The following is a 20274-nucleotide window of genomic DNA, read 5'->3' on the forward strand; positions in this document are numbered from 1 at the left end:
TGATGACACATTCATTCATTCATTATCTGTAACCCTTATCCAGTTCAGGGTTGCGGTGGGTCCAGAGCCTACCTGGAATCATTGGGCGCAAGGCAGGAATACACCCTGGAGGGGGCGCCAGTCCTTCACAGGGCAACACAGACACACACACATTCACACCTACGGACACTTTGGAGTCACCAATCCACCTACTGACGTGTGTTTTTGGACCGTGTGAGGAAACCGGAGCACCCAGAGAAAACCCATGCAGACACAGGGAGAACACACCACACTCCTCACAGACAGTCACCCGGAGGAAACCCACGCAGACACAGGGAGAACACACCACACTCCTCACAGACAGTCACCCGGAGGAAACCCACGCAGACACAGGGAGAACACACCACACTCCTCACAGACAGTCACCCAGAGCAGGAATCGAACCCACAACCTCCAGGCCCCTGGAGCTGTGTGACTGCGACACTAACCTGCTGCCCCTGATGACACATGTATATGGTTAATATTATGATTGAGTACAGTAAATAAATTACAGACTGCTCTTTTAATGTGAGATGTGAGTTACCTCTGGTTTTTACACTGTGTTTGTTATGAGATTTTTCTTTATTTAACCTGACAAATGAGATAAAAGAATTTCTAAATTCTCTCTCTTTCTCTCTCTCTCTCTCTCTCTCTCTCTCTCTCTCTCGCTCCCTTGTCTGCTTTGCCCTCATTTCGCATTTGAACAATTCAGAAGGAGCTTCTTGGTTAACTTCCATTTCCCTGTCAGTGTCAAGGCAAATTGTGAGGTACACGGTTCTCCTCAGTCTTAACAGATGTGCTCTTACATTAGGCAGACCTGATTGCCCTGGGCCTCGGCAGCATCGCGGCCCCTTGAAGTAATGACATATGTGGGCCAATTATAATTTCCACGTATGAAAAGAAAATGAGTTCTGGAGAGGAAAAAAAAAAAGCTTATTACGCTGTAGAAGTAAAAGGCTTTTCATTGCCAGCTCCTCTGGTTTACGGTAATGGTGGAGCCATTAGACTTAATGTTGTTTCTGTGTAATATTTGTGGTTTATTTCAGCTTCGGTCTAAGCTGTGGAGATGAGGTCCAGCTAAGTGACAAAGTGAAGAGGCTTAAACACATGCAAGCAGAGTTCACTGCTGGTTCAGCTGAAACACGCCATGGTAAGTAGATTATGCAGATAGTGGATTAAAACATGGGGGCTGTTCAGTTTATGACAGGCAGGCATCAGAGCTGGGAGATGGCCTTGGGGGAAGCCTGGGGCTAAGCAGTGTGGACGAGGGTTTTTTTTTTCCTTTTTTTTTGTTTAAACACAAGAATTGCGATGCTCTTGAATCCCAGTGCTGGAGTTTTACAACACTGTGTAATTCACTATTTTTCAATACTCTGGCTCATCTGATTATATTCACTTCTAAAGACTGTTTAACAATTACTTATTTTTAAAACCAAAAAAAAAATGCAAATATCCATTCATTCATTGTCTGTAACCCTTATCCAGTTCAGAGTCACAGTAGGTCCAGAGCCTACCCGGAATCACTGGGTATTCCCGCAAGGCAGGAACACACCCTGGAGGGGGCGCCAGTCCTTCAAAGGGCAACACGCACTCACACACTCACACCTACAAACATTTTTGCGGAGGAAACCCACCCAGACACAGGGAGAACACACCACACTCCTCACAGACAGTCACCCGGAGGAAACCCACGCAGACACAGAGAGAACACACCACACTCCTCACAGACAGTCACCCGGAGGAAACCCACGCAGACACAGGGAGAACACACCGCACTCCTCACAGACAGTCACCCGGAGGAAACCCACACAGACACAGGGAGAACACACCACACTCCTCACAGACAGTCACCCGGAGGAAACCCACACAGACACAGAGAGAACACACCACACTCCTCACAGACAGTCACCCGGAGGAAACCCACGCAGACACAGAGAGAACACACCGCACTCCTCACAGACAGTCACCCGGAGGAAACCCACGCAGACACAGAGAGAACACACCACACTCCTCACAGACAGTCACCCGGAGGAAACCCACGCAGACACAGGGAGAACACACCGCACTCCTCACAGACAGTCACCCGGAGGAAACCCACGCAGACACAGGGAGAACACACCACACTCCTCACAGACAGTCCCCCGGAGCTGTGTGACTGCGACGCCACCTGCAGCTCCACCGTGCCACCTCAAAATGCAAACAATATCCATGAATTAGATTATGCTCCATAGAGTTGGTCCCCAACATAGAAGCAGCCCTATTTCAAATACGTTTATACTGTGAAATTGGGAATGATGTCACAGTTCACACCTGAGCTGACTGTGTTCCACTTTAAGATTCAATAACCCCTATGCCCTAGATGTTCATTGTCATAATACCTGCTCTGTGGTGGTTCTTTAGGGGTCCTAACCATCGAAAAACAGGTTTAAATTGAGCTATCAATGAATGTAGTGCAGAGCACTAGATGAACGACAGCGAGTAATTGTAGAACTACAAAGTGCCCTTATACGGTCAGTGAAGCTGATAAAATGAACAATGACTGTAGAAACAAAGAGTCATTTTAATGTTATGACTGCACACCCCAGCTGAATAATGCCCTATGAGCAGAAGCCAATGCTCATGAAAGAGCTGTCACATTTTATTTTTAATTTAAGCGTATATTCAATTAAAGGCCATTCCAAACTCCTAAGTGAGAAATGAGAGAAAGTTTAGGATGTCTCCAAAAGTTCATTTGTAAATGCAGTCAGACGTGGGGGAGTTTTTTCTCAGGTTTTCAGAAGGAACTGGCATTGCTTTGAATAACATTAATGAATGCCAAAGCTAATTAATGCCAATGCTAATTGGCGAAATCAAACACAAAAATCTCAGTGAGAGAAAAGCCAACAACTCTCATTCTTAAGCCATAGTCGATCTCAGTTGATTTAAGAAATTTCATGTTCTGTGTAAACGCACACATCACCTGCTGAGATCACTGTTATTTACTGAACAGAACACACAGTCGAATCTAATTCACACAGAAATACAACAAATAATGTAGAAGCTAGGGATTACCACTGATTTGCTGCAATTGGTCATGCATAATTATGCACTGAAAGCAAAAAAAACTGATAAAATTGGTATATCAGGCGGATATAGCAGTTACTGTCATTTACTGTAAAAATATGTAAATGTAAAATTATTCTTTCATTCATTCATTGTCTGTAACCCTTATCCAGTTCAGGGTCCGGAGCCTACCTGGAACCATTGGGCGCAAGGCAGGAACACACCCTGGAGGGGGCGCCAGTCCTTCACAGGGCATCACACACACTCACACATTCACTCACACACTCACACCTACGGACACTTTTGAGTCTCCAATCTACCTACCAACGTGTGTTTCTGGACCATGGGAGGAGACCGGAGCACCCGGGGGAAACCCACTCTGACACAGGGAGAACACACCACACTCCTCACAGACAGTCACCCGGAGGAAACCCATGCAGACACAGGGAGAACACACCACACTCCTCACAGACAGTCACACGGAGGAAACCCACGCAGACACAGGGAGAACACACCACACTCCTCACAGACAGTCACCCGGAGGAAACCCACTCAGACACAGAGAGAACACACCACACTCCTCACAGACAGTCACCCGGAGGAAACCCACTCTGACACAGGGAGAACACACCACACTCCTCACAGACATTCACCCAGAGGAAACCCACGCAGACACAGAGAGAACACATCACACTCCTCACAGACAGTCACCCAGAGGAAACCCACGCAGACACAGGGAGAACACACCACACTTTTCTTTTAGAGTGCATTCCTATGGAGTCCTGCTGGTAATATCCCTTCAAATAAATGAATGTGTTAACAAATTATTAATGTGTGAGAAAGCCTTGATAAGAGTAAGAATTAAAGAAGGTGTGAAAATGATTTAATAATTTATGGGAATTACTTAGTAAAGCATGTTTAAATATTATTCTTTATAAAACAGTAAAATATAATACCCCATGTAATAAATATACATAATCCCACACAGTCGTTTGTGCTAACACTGTAACTTACTCTAAAGGAAAGTCATGAGCACAGCTCCACGAAATATAAACTGTGTCCTGTGCAAAAGTGAGTCACATTTAAATTAGACGTTTAATTTATTCCTACAGCTAATGACATAGTGATAGTTCATTACGACTGGCGCAGGAGGTGTTATTTCCATTTCGAAAATAAACAAGCCGTGCAGTCTGACCAGGGCCTGTACAGATGCAGTAATATCCATTCTGAGCGAGGGCCTACGGTGCACTTCTCCAAGAGTAATGTGAGAAAGATGGAGTCCGTCTCTCAGAGCCCAGGAGCTGTCTCACCGCTGTGAAGATTTCCCCGACTCTATAATCACCTCGGCCAGAGCCAGCTAACCCCCGCTCTTCTCTTCTGCTCGAGAGCTCTCAGGACCCCCGCTGCCGCTCCACTTCCACAACTCCTCCACAACAACTCCGCCGCAAAGTGGGGCGCCCAGACGGATTTGTGATCCGTGCGTTTGGAAGCAGGACAAAGCGCGAGGCAGAGAGTGGCTCAGTTCTGCAGAGCGCCAGCAGAACAGCTTTGTGCTGCTTCCGAAAGCACTTTTCAACTTAATGGGAATTTGGGCTTTAAACGGCTTTGAGTGGAACCCGTCTCCGCTTTGTTCTAAGTTTCATTTCTGAACCCAGTGGCAGCAGCTACGGAACACATACAATTACTACAAGACTGACTGGATGCTCCTCTTTATTCTCCCATCAGTGGAAGAGTTTTACTCCACCCAGCTGATGTGTCAGGTTTAATAAGTCGTAATAGTATCTGGGCCCAAACTTTGGTGAATGTTATTCAGACCTTGGAATGTGATATTCTTCTTCCAGCCCACAATAAATACCTAGCTAACAGAGTCTTTGTCATTGTTAGTCAGGGTTCAGCACTGTAGATACTGCACTATGTAATCTCTGGAGGAAGATAGGGTTAGATTTATATCTCACAGTTACATGTCATGTAGCGTTATGATTGAACACATTCACATTTCTAGCATTTGGCAGAATCGCATAGAGTAGTATTCTTACCCAGAAACTCGTATTATTATTATTCATTCATTCATTCATTCATATCTGTAACCCTTATCCAGTTCAGGGTCGCGGTGGGTCCAGAGCCTACCTGGAATCATTGGGCGCAAGGTGGGAATACACCCTGGAGGGGGCGCCAGTCCTTCACAGGGCAACACACACTCACACATTCACTCACACCTACGGACACTTTTGAGTCTCCAATCCACCTACCAACGTGTCTTTTTGGACTGTGGGAGGAAACAGGAGCATTATGATTATGATTATTATTATTATTATTATTATAGCACTGCAGGTGGCCCATGCTAAGAGCTAGGAGAAAGAATAATTGTTTCCCACAATGCTACATCAACAATAATTACCAAACACCTACAATAAAGTGTTACCAGATTTAAGGAACATTATGTAATATTTTACCTTAAAATTACAGTTACTCTGGGCTCAGCACCTGCAGAAACTGCACTATGTAACTGTTTCAGGGTTAGGTTTAAGCGTTGAGCTGCCATTAAGTATAAGTTTAAAGTAAGTGTCAGGCTGAACTTAGCTGAGTTTAATAGTAATTCGGCAGCGATGAGCTGGAAGATGAAAATCACTCGTAAAAATGATCTGCATCCGAGAGTTGTTTAGATTTATGTTTAGTGTTTTTTAGAACCAGCCCAGAGTTATTCCTCAAGTGAGTAACCCATTTCCCTCAGAAATGTCACATTAAAAAGGACAAATGTGTCCTGATTTCTGCTTGACTTTAACAGCAGCGTCTTGTCCTTCGTCTCTGTGCCTTTTTTCCCCCCCCAAACTTCTACAAACTTTGCGACTTAACTTTCCCACCTCGGTCGCTTAATATTCTGTCAGTGTCCCTCTCTCTTTCTGTGTCACTCTCTCCATCTGTTCATCTCTCTCTCTTTCTTTCTCTCTGTTTGTGTGAGTGTCGGATCTATCTTGCTGTAGGCTGTTGCCAGTAGTGGAAAGTTTAAAGGCCTGTGTACTGCAGCTTCACACAGCTGCACCACTATATGTGTGTGTGTGTGTGTGTGTGTGTGTATAACAGGTATATTTCATGTTCTCCGCACCCAGAACAGGTCCCTACAATGTCAATCATTACATTTTTAAGGTGAAAACATGATTTAAGGATAGTGTTAAGGTTAAGATTATGGTTAGGACTGGGCTAGTAGTGTTTATGGATAAGGTAAGTGTTATTATTAACTCCACAAAATGAATAGAAGACTTTGAAATGTCCCCACAACACATGAAAACTGATGTATTTTGGCACTTGTCTGTGTAGATGTACAGCCTCACAGCGGCCACAGAAAAACAAGGCTAACCTACAACAACGATCACGACAACGTCCATATTTTACACCTTAAAACTGACAGAGAAAAGGCCTTTCATTTTAATTAGATTGTTTTAGACTGAGTTTGACTTCAATAAAAAATCACATTAATTATCAATAAATACTCTATCAAATATTGCCAGGATATCAATTAATTTTACTACATCATTTCACAGTAAGGTGCTGTACTCATCATTTTGCTGCGCAGTTCAATTAAGTTGACACTGAACTGTACTGCACAGCAGAATTATAATCCCATCACTGCCTTAACACCAACATCATTACTTGTGTTAACACTGTGTGTGTGTGTGTGTGTGTGTGTGTCAACAGTTCAGAACAAGCACAGATTTTCCACACGCATAAACTCTATAAATAATCTGTCAAAGCGTCTAAGACTTTCAAAGCTCTGTCACCCACAAGCCGCACTAGTCCAGTAACTCACCATCACAGTCTCCAAGGTGGGTGGTGTTCCCGTACTCCACGTCCTGCACAAAGGGCAGCCTTTAAAAGGAAGAAAAGGAAAATACAGTCAACTTTTGTAACATATTTTTTGGAATTCTAAACATTTGACAATTGCTCTTGTCCTGAGTGAGTTACAAATAAAATGCTTTATGGATGTAAGCCCAATGCAGCAATAGTCTGGCTTTTATTTTGTGTTCCTGAGCTGGGAATCAAACCCAAGTCTGCTGTGTGGAGGGCAGTGATTGATTTTCCAATCAACACTTTGAGTAAAACTCCTAAAGTACTGAGTAATGACCAAAAACTACTAAACTGCCCTATCATCAGGAGATTATGGGTTGCTTCAAACATCTGAGGCTGGGAGTCCTAGAGATAACAACTGGGTCTTGCTCTGTGGGTGGTTATGATATGTGTGCCCACCCCCCACCACACGATTGCACAACACTTTGCTCATGGTGGTAGCTAGCATTAGCATCATGACAGATCTGGACAGTTTGCGTTAACCTCCTGTGTGTGAAGACATTCATGGATCACTACATTAGAAACAGCTCGAAAAGAAGCAGTGGAGTGGCTTCATGAGCCTTAGAAGAAACACATGCTTCACCCCAAGAGAGACTCGGTGCAACAACTAAATTTAAATAAATAAATAAAGTCTATACTTCACTTTATGGATCGTATTGATCCAAATAATATGCGAGACGATTACAACAATCAAAAAACAGTATGTTAAAAGAGATTAGAATTGAGTAAAAAGTAGATTCCTTTATTATTTACTAATATTTACAGTCAATTAATACATTTGGATAAGCACTTTTATTGTTAAATGTGAGTTATTTCTCACTGAACTCATTACTGTTAAAAGATTCTAGGCTGAAACCCCTGATTATTAAAACTATTGGTAGAAATGTCTTGTCAGTTTACTACCTCATATCCTTAGACCTCCCCTGTCCTCGTTTCTGACTAATGTTTCAGTGAAGCTGCAATTTCCTTCAGTGCTATCTTACCGTATCCTGTTTTACGTGAGTAGAAGCTAGTGTAGAATGATCTGGAAACACCAGCCGTCAATTCCATTGTGTTTAATTATGAACAATGTCTAAAAAGAACCTGAAATAGAACCTTGTGCTATTTCAGGTTATGAGCTTTTTTTTATAATTTTTTTTGACAGCGATGTGATGATAAAGTGTTGCAGAGTGTGTTGTGTAGGAATCTCACCTGGTTCCAGGTCTGAGGAGAGAACAGGTGCTTCCTCTGGTCCAGCCACAGTAGGGATCCCTGGAGGAGATGCAGTTCCTGCGCAGGCACACACACACACACACACACACACACACACACATAATAACACTTTATTATCAGCACTAAATTACTCATGAGCAACAAAAAACTAGACTACTGTGTAATACGACTATAAAAAGCATCACTTAATATAATTAATGCAATATTAACACGGGTTAGTGTTAGCTGGGGAGTTGGATGATTTCCTACACCCTGTCAAATGTTACATAGTGCAGGTTCTGCAGTGCTGAGCCCAGAGTAGCAATATCAGAGACTCAGTTCTCCTATCACAGGTCAGTGAAGCATCACAATGATTTTCAAGCTGTAATTTTACAGTGAAAATGCTACCTATTGTTGCTTTAAAATGAGAAGAAGTGTGTTCTGTGTCGAGGATCACTTAGAAAGCCATCAAAACCGAATCCGGCTGGGGTCCCCAAACTTATGAATGTGGTACTGCTGCAAAGGCCAGCAGAGGTGTAATAATTTACAAAATATTTATGACAATTTCCTAAAAGCTGTGAAAGTCTAGACCCACCCTGGGATATTCCAGTTATGTGGAGGTATAAATAAATAATAAATATAACGTCGACGCAGAGCAGTCTTTAACCACAGCCACCACTGCTTCAACTCTGTGCTGTGAACATATTGCGAACCCCTGCTGTGTAACAACCCCTCACATGTTGACTGTGGAGTGACACAAGCGTAATAGTGGATATGTAGCGGCTGTGGCTTGAGTCTAACACATACAAGAGGTGTTATAACGTGAGATACCTTTTAAGACTCTAGATGTGAGCCTCCTGACAGATGTTCCAGTTGTTTATTAGGTGGATGTTTAGATTTATAAAGGTTAATCTGCATACATTCTCATCCCCATTTCAACCTGTTCTTCAATGTCATGACCATCACAGAGCAGGTAGGATTTGGGTGGTAGTCGTGGTGTGTTAGTGTGTGTTGTGCTGGTGTAGAGTGGATCAGACACAGCAGTGGCTGCTGGAGTTTTTAAACCCTGTGTCCACTCTCTGTCCACTCTGTGAGACACTCCTCCCTCGTTGGTCCACCTTGTAGATGTAGAGTCAGAGACAGTAGCTCATCTGTCGCTGCACAGTGTGTGTCGCTCGTCCTCTAGTCCTTCATCAGTGACACAGGACGCTGTCGGCTGGATGTTTTTGGTCGGTGGACTGTTCTCAGTCCAGACACTGAGGGGTTAAAAACTCCAGCAGCACTGCTGTGTCTGATCCATTCTACACCAGCACAACACACACTAACAAATCCCCAACACCCACCACCCAAATCTGCTCTGTGGGGGTCCTGACCATTGAAGAACAGGGTGAAATAGGGATAAAAAGTATGCAGAGAAACAGCTGGACTACAGTGTGTAACTGTAGAACTCTAAAGTGCTCCTGTGTGGCCAGTGGAGCTGAGAGAATGGACAGTGAGTGTAGAAACAAGGTAGGAGTTCCTAATCCAGTGATCGCTCAGCGATTAACACGCTCCTAGCTGTAAGCAACTTGAGCAACCCTCCAGTATTCCAGGTGATTGTTATGTGGATGGCTTGATTAATAAAAATGAATGCTAAACAATTTACAATAAACATTAATTCACGCCTGTCTTTAATCAGTTTCCCCTTTGGTTTAACGCTGTGTTTTGTACGCTGCATATTGTGGCCCCCTGCTGCTTTACAACCCCCACACTTTGACTGGAGACTGACACAAACATAATATACTACACATGGCAGCCACAGCATGGGAATAACACACACTACTGGCGATATCTCATAACCTGAGACATATTACACACCCCAAAGCTTCAGATGTCCCAGGCTATTCTTATACGGATGTTTCCTTTAATACAAGTAAGATGTAAAACATATTTGGTTAATCAGGTAAGCCAGACCACACTCTGCGTTTTGAGCATGCTGTGGCACCTTGCTGTGTACGGACCCCTTTTCACGTGGACTGGAGACTGACGGAAAGGGAATGGGTGATATGTGGCAGCCGTGGCTGGGGACTAACACACACAGCAAGCGTTTTGGACTGCTTCTGTGATTTAGGTGAGATCACACATTCAGCTTATGCTCTTGCCGCAGGTCGCTGCCACACCGCAAGGTGAAGTCGATCTAAAGATAGCACTGCTTATATATATATGTGTATGTGTGTGTGTGTGTGTGAGAGAGACAGAGAGCAGGACACTGCAGTAAAGAGATTTCTGACTGCACGGAGGCGCGCACTGAGATAGCTCCCAGAATGCTGTGAAGCAGGACCACGCCCTTCATTAAGACCCGAGCTGAAGAGAGATTAAACAGCATGGAGCTTATTAATGAGGAGGCTCAGTGTTCAATTAGACTGGTTTAAGCCTTTGCCAAAGCAAGCGTGCAGGGACATGTCAGAGGAGAGGGGTGTGTGTGTGTGTGTGTGTGTGTGTGTGTCTGACTGCGTGTGTGCACATATGTGAATGTGTATACTGTTTATGGAATTACCACTTTAACACTTTATGGAAAGACTTTAACACTTTACGATTAATTAACGATACTTAAGAGAGGTTTAAGTAATATCAGGCATTACTAAACGATTAAGTAAAGTCACAGTTAATCATTGAGGAAATGACAGAAACAAGAATAAACATTAATTTAGGATTTTAAAAGAACCCTAAAAAAATGCTAGTACTTAATGATTAATTGTGACTTTACCTTTAGTTTCATGAGTTATTTACCCTCACTGTAAAGTGTTCCCCAATGACAGATTTCAGACAATAAAACGCAATAAAGGCTAGTTCAGTAGCAGTGAAAAACTACAGAGATGACAATCAAAACACTGTCAGAACAAAACCAAGAAATAAAAGCATTCATAAATGTCAACGACTTTTAAAAGAGTACATTTTGATTGGTTTAATTTTCATTCATTCATTCATTATCTGTAGCCCTTATCCAGTTCAGGGTCGCGGTGGGTCCAGAGCCTACCTGGAATCATTGGGCGAAGGCAGGAATACACCCTGGAGGGGGCGCCAGTCCTTCACAGGGCGACACACACACTCACATTCACTCACACCTATGGACACTTTTGAGTCGCCAATCCACCTACCAACGTGTGTTTTTGGACTGTGTGAGGAAACCGGAGCACTCGGAGGAAACCCACGCAGACACAGAGAGAACACACCACCCTCCTCACAGACAGTCACCCGGAGGAAACCCACGCAGACACAGGGAGAACACACCACACTCCTCACAGACAGTCACCCGGAGGAAACCCACGCAGACACAGAGAGAACACACCACACTCCTCACAGACAGTCACCCGGAGGAAACCCACGCAGACACAGAGAGAACACACCACACTCCTCACAGACAGTCACCCGGAGGAAACCCACGCAGACACAGAGAAAACACACCACACTCCTCACAGACAGTCACCCAGAGGAAACCCACACAGACACAGGGAGAACACACCACACTCCTCACAGACAGTCACCCGGAGGAAACCCACACAGACACAGGGAGAACACACCACACTCTTCACAGACAGTCACCCGGAGGAAACTCACACAGACACAGAGAGAACACACCACACTCCACACAGACAGTCACCTGGAGGAAACCCACGCAGACACAGGGAGAACACACCACACTCCTCACAGACAGTCACCCGGAGGAAACTCACACAGACACAGAGAGAACACACCACACTCCTCACAGACAGTCACCCGGAGGAAACCCACGCAGACACAGAGAGAACACACCACACTCCTCACAGACAGTCACCCGGAGGAAACCCACACAGACACAGAGATTTGATTTAGCTGGTTTATGTTACCAATTGTTAAAAACAAGTTGTTGGAAGCACACATTTCTATTCTTGTCCTCATGATTCAAACAAAATGATATTAAAGTACATTATTTATTACAATGTAAAAAAGAGCATTATAAAAATACTGTCACCAAATCCTCTAATTCAGAACACAAACACAAACAGATTCATCTAGGCTCTAAGGCAGGAGACAGGGATTGTATCCTCATGTCCTAGAGTTTCTGCACTTCTTTATTTTTTGACAGAATTAAGCATCAAATGTCAACTCACATGAGATCACTGTTTGCTCCAGCGTCCTCTTCGGAGTTAGGAGCCGTCTCAATGTTACTGGAAGAAAAAGTGTTGCTATTATTATTATCTGTGTAAGCACATCGGCTGATGCTTCCAGAAACATCAGTGACAATATGTCCAGAGGCACCAGCAGATGTACACAGATAACAAAGATAATAATAATAAAGATAATAATAACAAGAACACTTTTTCTTTCAGTAATTTGTGACAGATCCTAACTCTGTGAATGAAGCTTCCAACCCTACACTTCCTGTCTCTATCTTGTGTTTCCCCCCATGTGACTCACCCAGGTGTTCCTTGTTTTTATTAGGGTTTCTGTTTAGTGCCGTTTGTGTTTTCACTGTAAACGTGTGCGACTCCTCTCCTGGTTTGTTTTCTTCTCTTCTCTACCCTTTGTTTCAAACAAATCTACATCCTTGCCTTTATGTCCACCTCCTGGTCCCTTTTGACCTCGTCATCTCTTGATCAAGTGCCCTTTAGTAGAAACTGTAGTGTATAATGATCCTTAGACTGTGAATCAATGATTAATTTATGATAAATTTAAAAACACAATATAGATTTGTGAATGTAAAACAAGTCGCTTTATTTTATTTTATTTAATTTTTTGATCAGAGATATGAACCTGTTCGGTCTGATGTTTGAAACCTGACACTGTGGTGTGCAGATGTCTAAAATGTACAACAAACTAATGGGCAGTTCTTTTTTACACAGGTTTAATCTTTACCTGTGGCACTGAGCATGTTTAACAAGTGCAGCTCAACAGCCGTGTTTACAGAGCCATCTCAGCTGTAAATATCTGCTACGATAAACGTGGTATAATGGAGGATAACACCTTATTCAACATGTTCAATGAGTGATCAGAATTATATCTGATCACTATAATATAATATAATTATATTATAATAACAATAATATATTATATAATTGTTTGCTGGATTCTCCTGCGGCCCAGACCAGACCAGACCAGCTGCTCACCTTATTATTATTATTATTATTATTATTATGTAGCATAATGACACTTCATTGGTGATCATTTAAAATTCAATCTATAGTTTGATAAGAGGAGGATGGGTCCCCTTTGTGAGTCTTGGTTCCTCCCAAGGTTTCTTCCTCCAGCCTCGAGGGAGTTTTTCCTTGCCACTGTCGCCTTCGGCTTGCTCGCATTGAGCTTTGATTTAAATGTTTTGTTCTGAAACTGTGAAGCTGCTTTGTGACAACGTCAGTTGTAAAAGGCGCTATACAAATAAATTTGATTTGATTTGATATCAGTTTTGGCAGATAATCTTTAAAATCTTTTGACAGTGTGGAAAAGCACAAAGGCAGTGCTGTAGCTCTCTTATTTCTGAACTACTGTATGGTTAAATAGTTCCACTGCTAAAGCCCACTGGTATTTTGTATGTGTTTAATCCAGTAGTTTGGAGTAGATCTATTCTTTTATTTAACTTTTTAAATAAATCTAACTTAAAAATAAGTGGGCAGTTAATGTTAAGACCAGGTAAGTAACTAAATGTGGCTATGAATGTTATTATACAGTTGGAATACAGTTTGTTGAATGCTAAAATGTTGTTTAAATAAATGTTACATTTGTCTATTACGTAAATCTAGGGAATCAGTGCATCCCTATTAGAAATCATTTTTATCCGTGGCATTCCCATTCCCAATCCTTTAGGTTTTTTTTTTTTTTTAAATAAATCAAAACTTAAATTAATTTAACGGACCTTTACCTCACGGTTTTACCATCGCCGGGGAACAGCCCTCTCTTTAATAACTGAGAAAAATGTATCGTGCCAAGAATGTTATTATGAATTTATTACAAAATCCAGACGGCCTCAAGTTTGAAAAGTGGTAAACAAATCTTGTGGTTGGCGATGTGTCAAAATAAATCTGATATGTCTGCGTTATATTTATTTCACAACTTACAGAATATTGAGTAAAGCCACTAAATAAGCGCTTTATAATTTTCTAAGTTATCTCAATCACTTATGAGTCAATAAAAGGCTTGTGTTTTGTGTGATTGTGTGTGTGTGTGTGTGTGTGTGTGTGTACTCACTTCATACAGCGGGAGTGCAGTTGGCAGCGAGCTACAGGAAGTCTGACCACACAGGAGTGGAAGGTCAGCAGGAGTGTGTGACTGGGTCTGTCCAAAGTGAGAGACAGAGGCTGGCGAGCCTGGACAGAGTCATCTCCGCACCTACACACACACACACACACCACAAACCACACATTTATTAACACTCTTCACTCCCCTGTGTGTTTCAGTAATTATCTCACACTCACTCAGCTCAGCGCGAGTCCGTTAAACGCGTGGACTCCACACTGATGAAGAGTTCTTGTTGCCTTATTTTTGGCCACATTCTATACATTTTTATAAACGTTTATGTTGTATTTTTTAAAAATACTGAAAAATATTGACAAACAATTAAATCAGTCCTTTATATTTAACGATAATAACTGCTTAAGTGTTTCTATTTATGAATGATAACAAACTATGTCAATGAACAAGCATTTTTAGTGATAAATTTGTCCAGAAATGAGGAAAATAATTTAAATGAAAGCATTAAATGATGTACGAAACAAAAACACAAACAATATCACTGAGACCTCATAAGCAGCCTTTGTTTTGTTAAATGTGAGTGAGTAAACGTGAGAGTAAAATGTCCTACTATCCGTCACCACGTGGTGACATGGCCTTCATTTTATAGTTTGCAGAAAGCCCTGGAAATGTTCCTCGAGCGTCCGACTGCTTAAGAAAGTCAGAGAAGTGCAGGAGCTGCATTAACACTGAAGAACTGAGGACTCAGCTGGAGGAGACAGCAGGTGTTGTGGGATTTGAAACACTGGGCATGTGTGTGTTTATGTGTGTTTGTTTGTTTCTCCAACTGCTTTGTGTCCCGCTGAGAGTCTTATCTAAACTGTCACATGTCCTGCTTTCCTATCCCAGCATGCACCTCTCTGAACCCCACCACACTCTCATCAGACAGGTACAGCCTTTCATCTTCAAAACTGCAGCCATATTTTCATCTTTCCGCCCCCATAAACACACACACACACATACGCACACACACAAACACACACATATCTAGGAAAGCTATTTGAATTTGTTTACCTCTTTTTGTCTTTCGCTAACATTTTTTATTTGCTATGCCCTTCATTTATAGTAAGTCAAGGCCTTTACAAAGCCTTTGAAACTGAATCTATTTTAAAGTTGTGGTAAGCTTTTTGAAGTTTACTGCTTAACGTCATTGTATAATATACACCTACGCCATGACAAATGCCTTTGAAGCATATCCGAGTATTAAAGGGAATATATTAGATCTAAATTTAAATCAGTTCATATCTTGAATAGAATATAAATAGAAATTCAATACGACATTGATTAGATATTTACCCCTTTTCAGAGAAACCATAAATAGCTTCAGTAATGTTGGCAATATTTCACTGGAAATGAGAAAACCAAAAGAAAAAAGGACTTTCTTTATTAATTCATTCACTTTCTGTAACCACTTCATCCTGATCGGGTCACAGCAGGTTTGGTGTCTACTCTGAGACACTGGACACAAGGCAGGAACACACACACACTTCACATGACACCAGTCCTTCACAGAGCATCATGCGCTCCACCACTCACTCATAGGATGCTTTTCCATTGCATGGTACCTACTCAACTCGACTTGGCTCTAGCTTTTTTGCTTTTCCATTACGTAAATGTGGTACCTCTCATTTTTAGTTCCTGCTCGCTTGTGTGAGTAGGTGCTGCACATGACATGTAAACCTCACAGAATGCTGACTGACCAGAAATACCTGCCTATCGTGATGAAATGCAGACCTCCAGCTCAAACTAGCCATTTGAAAAATCTCCAGGCTGCAGTAGCAAACTCTTTTGTTTTTATCTCACTCACAATGGAAGCTCAAAAATGTACAAACTGGATTCCCAAAAAGTTGGGACACTAAACAAATTGTGAATAAAAACTGAATGCAATGATGTGGAGATGCCGATATCTAGTATTTTATTCAGAATAGAACACAAATCACAGATCAAAAGTTTAAACTGAGAGAATGTATCATTTTAAGGGAAAAATATATTGTTTCAAAATTTCATTTCAGGAGACCGGTTTCTCAAGTTTAGAAATAGGAATGCTCTCCCATTCATGTCTAATACAGGCCTCTAAGTGTTCAATCGTCTTGGGCCTTCTTTGTCACACCTTTCTCTTTATGATGCGCCAAATGTTCTCTACAGGTGAAAGATCTGGACTGCAGGCTGCCATTTCAGTCCCCGGATCCTTCTCCTACGTAGCCATGATGTTGTGATTTCTGCAGAATGTGGTCTGGCATTATCTTGTTGAAAAAGGCAGGGTCTTCCCTGAGAGAGATGACGTCTAGATGGGAGCATATGTTGTTCTAGAACCTGAACATAGTTCTCTGCATTAATGGTGACTTTCCAGACATGCAAGCTGCCCATGCCACAAGCACTCATGGAACCCCATACCATCAGTGATGCAGGCTTCTGAACGGAGGGTCGATAACAACTTGGGTTATCCTTGTCCTCTCTGGTCCGGATGACATGGTGTCCCAGTGTTCCATAAAGAACTTCAAATCGTGACTCATCTGACCACAGAACAGTCTTCCATTTTGCCACGCTCCATTTTAAAAGACCTCTGGCCCAGTGCAAAGGTCTGAGCTTGTGGAGCTCGCTTAGAAATGGCTTCCTCTTTGCACTGTAGAGTTTCAGCTGGCGACGGCGGACAGCACGGTGGATTGTGTTCACTGACAATGCTTTCTGGAAGTATTCCTGAGCCCATTCTGTTATTTCCTTGACAGTGGCGTTCCTGTTTGAGGTGTAGTGACGTTTAAGGGCCCGGAGATCACGAGCATCCAGTAGAGTTTTACGGCCTTGACCCTTACACACAGCAATTGTTCCAGATTCTCTGAATCTTTTGATGATGTTATGCACGGTTGATGATGATAACTTAAAAGTCTTTGCTATTTTACGCTGGGTAACACCATTCTGGTATCGCTGCACTATCTTTCTGCGCAACAATGGTGGAATTGGTGATGCTCTTACCATCTTGGCTTCAGAGAGACACTGACACTCTGAAAGGCTCTGTTTATACTCAATCATGTTGTCAATTTACCTAATTAGTGTTTATTGGTTTGTTATATGCTCAATTTCCTTTTTCCAGCCACTTATTGCTACTTGTCCCAACTTTTTGGGGGATTTGTTGACACTGTGAAATTTTGAATCAACATATTTTTCCTTTAAAATGTTACATTTACTCAGAATAAACTTTTGATCTGTCGTCTATGTTCTATTACGAATAAAATATTGACATTTGCGATCTTCACATCATTGCATTCAGTTTTTACTCACAATTTGTTTAGTGTCCCAACTTTTTCGGAATCCGGTTTGTACATAATGGTCTTTTGTATAGGTTGTTATGTATATGGTTTGGCTTCCAAAGCCTGCTGTTCTCAGTGTTTGGCAATGCCACCTGCTACATTTAGGGGCAGAACAGGTCCCAAAAATCATGCAGCACCGAGCCAAGGTGAGTTGAGTTGGTACCAAACAGTGGAAAAGCAAAAATACACTCACAGCTGTGGACACATTTGCACAGTCTATCCACTTGCAAACATCTTGGAGGTGGGTCATGTATGATCTTCTTTTAAGATGGAATCAAAAGGGTAGACCCTACAGACACTCGAGATGCATGAACTGCATATCTGTGCTTTATTGCAATTCTAATATTAAAATATGAACATCAAATATGACATGAAAGCACAATCATCATTCCCAGAAGGTTAATGGCCACTCAGAGGCTTGCAGAAAGAAGCTACAAGTATGTGCTTTATTCTAATTCTGCTGCCTATGGTTGCAGTATGTTGTATTATAATGAAAACTATATTTTTGGTTTTCTGCAGCAGTGTTTTCCAAATCTATTGCTTGAGGCCATCTGCCCTGCTCATTTTAATGGGCTGATTAGTTGGGGAAAGGCAGTAGGGAGAACATTAAAACTTGCAGAGTTGTGGGCTTCCAGGACCAGTGTTGGGAAACTTTGCTCAAAACAAGCTTTCACTTGACGGTTCTCTAAAGAAAGACTGCAAAATATTTGTGTAGTGTCCTGTTACTTACCACAGACAATAGTTATAACATTTTTCCTTGTAAACAAATAATAACAGAAAACAAAATGCCAATTGTGTATGGGTTGCTGTCACATTATTATTATTATTTATTTTGCCATGGCTCCATATTGGGGACTGATTGTCTGGTTTCAGAGCACGGCAGTAATGTATGCAGCTGGGAAAGATGGATAAATTGATCTCATACACAGCTCCTTTCCTGCTCTGGAGAGAGTCTCACGACAATCAGAAGCACAGAAGGCCACTGTATCTTTGCCTCAGAGTGCTTCACAATGAGGGAAAAAATACTATTAGCGACATGAATAGTTTCGTCATAGGATCTAATGGAAACCTGTTAGCACGCCAGACTCTAATCCATGTCTCTGCTCTTGTGAATGAATCTGTGTGAGTTATTCATAAACAGATCATATACAAGCTTCAGTAATCATGTTATTTCACTCATGTTTTGATTCTGTGCTTTAGAGACTATAGACACAAGCCACATATTCATTTCTCATTCTTTCCCCACTGTTTACAGGGTAAATAACCTGATCCCACTGTCTCTGAGAGTGTAACAGATTCTTGTGAGATAATGTTTTATCGCAACTGTCTGCTGAAATTATTGTTCTGATTTGGCTTTCAAGTTCTCCTTGTCGGAATATGTGAGTAGGCAGCTATTATACACAGTTACATCACTAGCAACCCACGGATAGGACACAATGGGCTTTTGCTGTGGCACTGACCTTATGCCACAGGTGCAGCAGATAGGGATGGGGTTAACACTAAATCACAGACACGGTTTAACTGAGGACCTTTCCAACATATGGCAAATATTAACACCATATCTGCCCATGAAAGTCCATTTCACACACTTGACTTCTGACCCTGTGAGTAACATCAGTGTAACGGCAAACAGCTCAACACTTTCAATCATTAAAACACATGTTTGTGATGACTAACAGGCCACCACACAAGTGTCAGAGATCAACTACCTTAACAACACTTACCTCTCAGGATTGTAGCCCTCCAGTTCCTCCAGGAAGATATTGGTGTTGGAGTAAGGGCTTTCGCGGCCTGGGAGGATTAGGAACTTAAGTACAGTGCCTCTAGTGGACCCTAGAAACACTACAGTGCGGTTTCTGTGTGGCCCTGCTTCTGTATCCACTACCATGGTGTTCAGTTGGTACCTGGAAAGAGGACAGAATAAATAAAATGTATTTTCAAATATATGTACTTATATAATGAAGGCATATGATTTGACAGTGAGCCAATAGAAGAAGAGTATTCAGCAGCTCCTGAACCAATGGTTGTCCTCATGGTCAGAGTCAACTGCTCCTCTTACTGCCCAGAGTTTAAATAGCTATATGCTTTTATATACGCCAAGGAAAATCTCTTTATTATTGTAATATTAGGAAATACAGAACACAACATCATTAGAATATGAATAGCAGAATCATTCTAGAATTCCACGGTTTAACTACTCCCACACAGTGTTGCTGCTCCAGAGTTGACAAAAAAGGCAAGGTATGTGGTAAGGAAACTACTTTGTTATAAAACTACATTTTTCCATACTTAAAAAAACACAATAAAAACTGACAACATGAATAGGAAAGAAGAGTTTTACAAGTGAGAAATAAATATATAACGAGCTGACTGTGGGCTGACCTGTGCTTTATGAAATTACATAAAGCTAATTACTATTATCTCTCACACACAGGGACAAGTAAAGGGCATTGCAAACTTGCAGTTTGAGCTAAAGAGTAAGGAAAAAGGAGAATGGAGTTAAAAGATAATTTTGGGTCATGATAATAGCATTCATTTGTGCTATGTGCAGGTGGATATTTATGTTTGGATGGCCCTGGTGATGTCACATTATGAAGATTAATATTAGGGAAAACTATGTATGAAATACAAG

General features: G+C 41.9%; 1 protein-coding gene across 1 annotated transcript in view; it reads right to left on the reverse strand.

Annotated features, from left to right (window-relative positions):
• The window catches only part of sema6ba (sema domain, transmembrane domain (TM), and cytoplasmic domain, (semaphorin) 6Ba), a 240161-nt gene that overhangs the window by 10875 nt on the left and 209012 nt on the right, over nt 1–20274 (reverse strand). The window contains exons 13-16 of the mRNA XM_066656615.1: nt 19367–19546; nt 14296–14436; nt 8095–8172; nt 6866–6924 (exon numbers count right to left, since the gene is read on the reverse strand). Coding sequence (XP_066512712.1) covers nt 6866–6924; nt 8095–8172; nt 14296–14436; nt 19367–19546 — 458 coding nt within the window. The remainder of the gene's footprint in view (nt 1–6865; nt 6925–8094; nt 8173–14295; nt 14437–19366; nt 19547–20274) is intronic.

Source organism: Hoplias malabaricus, chromosome Y (assembly GCF_029633855.1).
Source record: "Hoplias malabaricus isolate fHopMal1 chromosome Y, fHopMal1.hap1, whole genome shotgun sequence".
Lineage (NCBI taxonomy): Eukaryota > Metazoa > Chordata > Actinopteri > Characiformes > Erythrinidae > Hoplias > Hoplias malabaricus.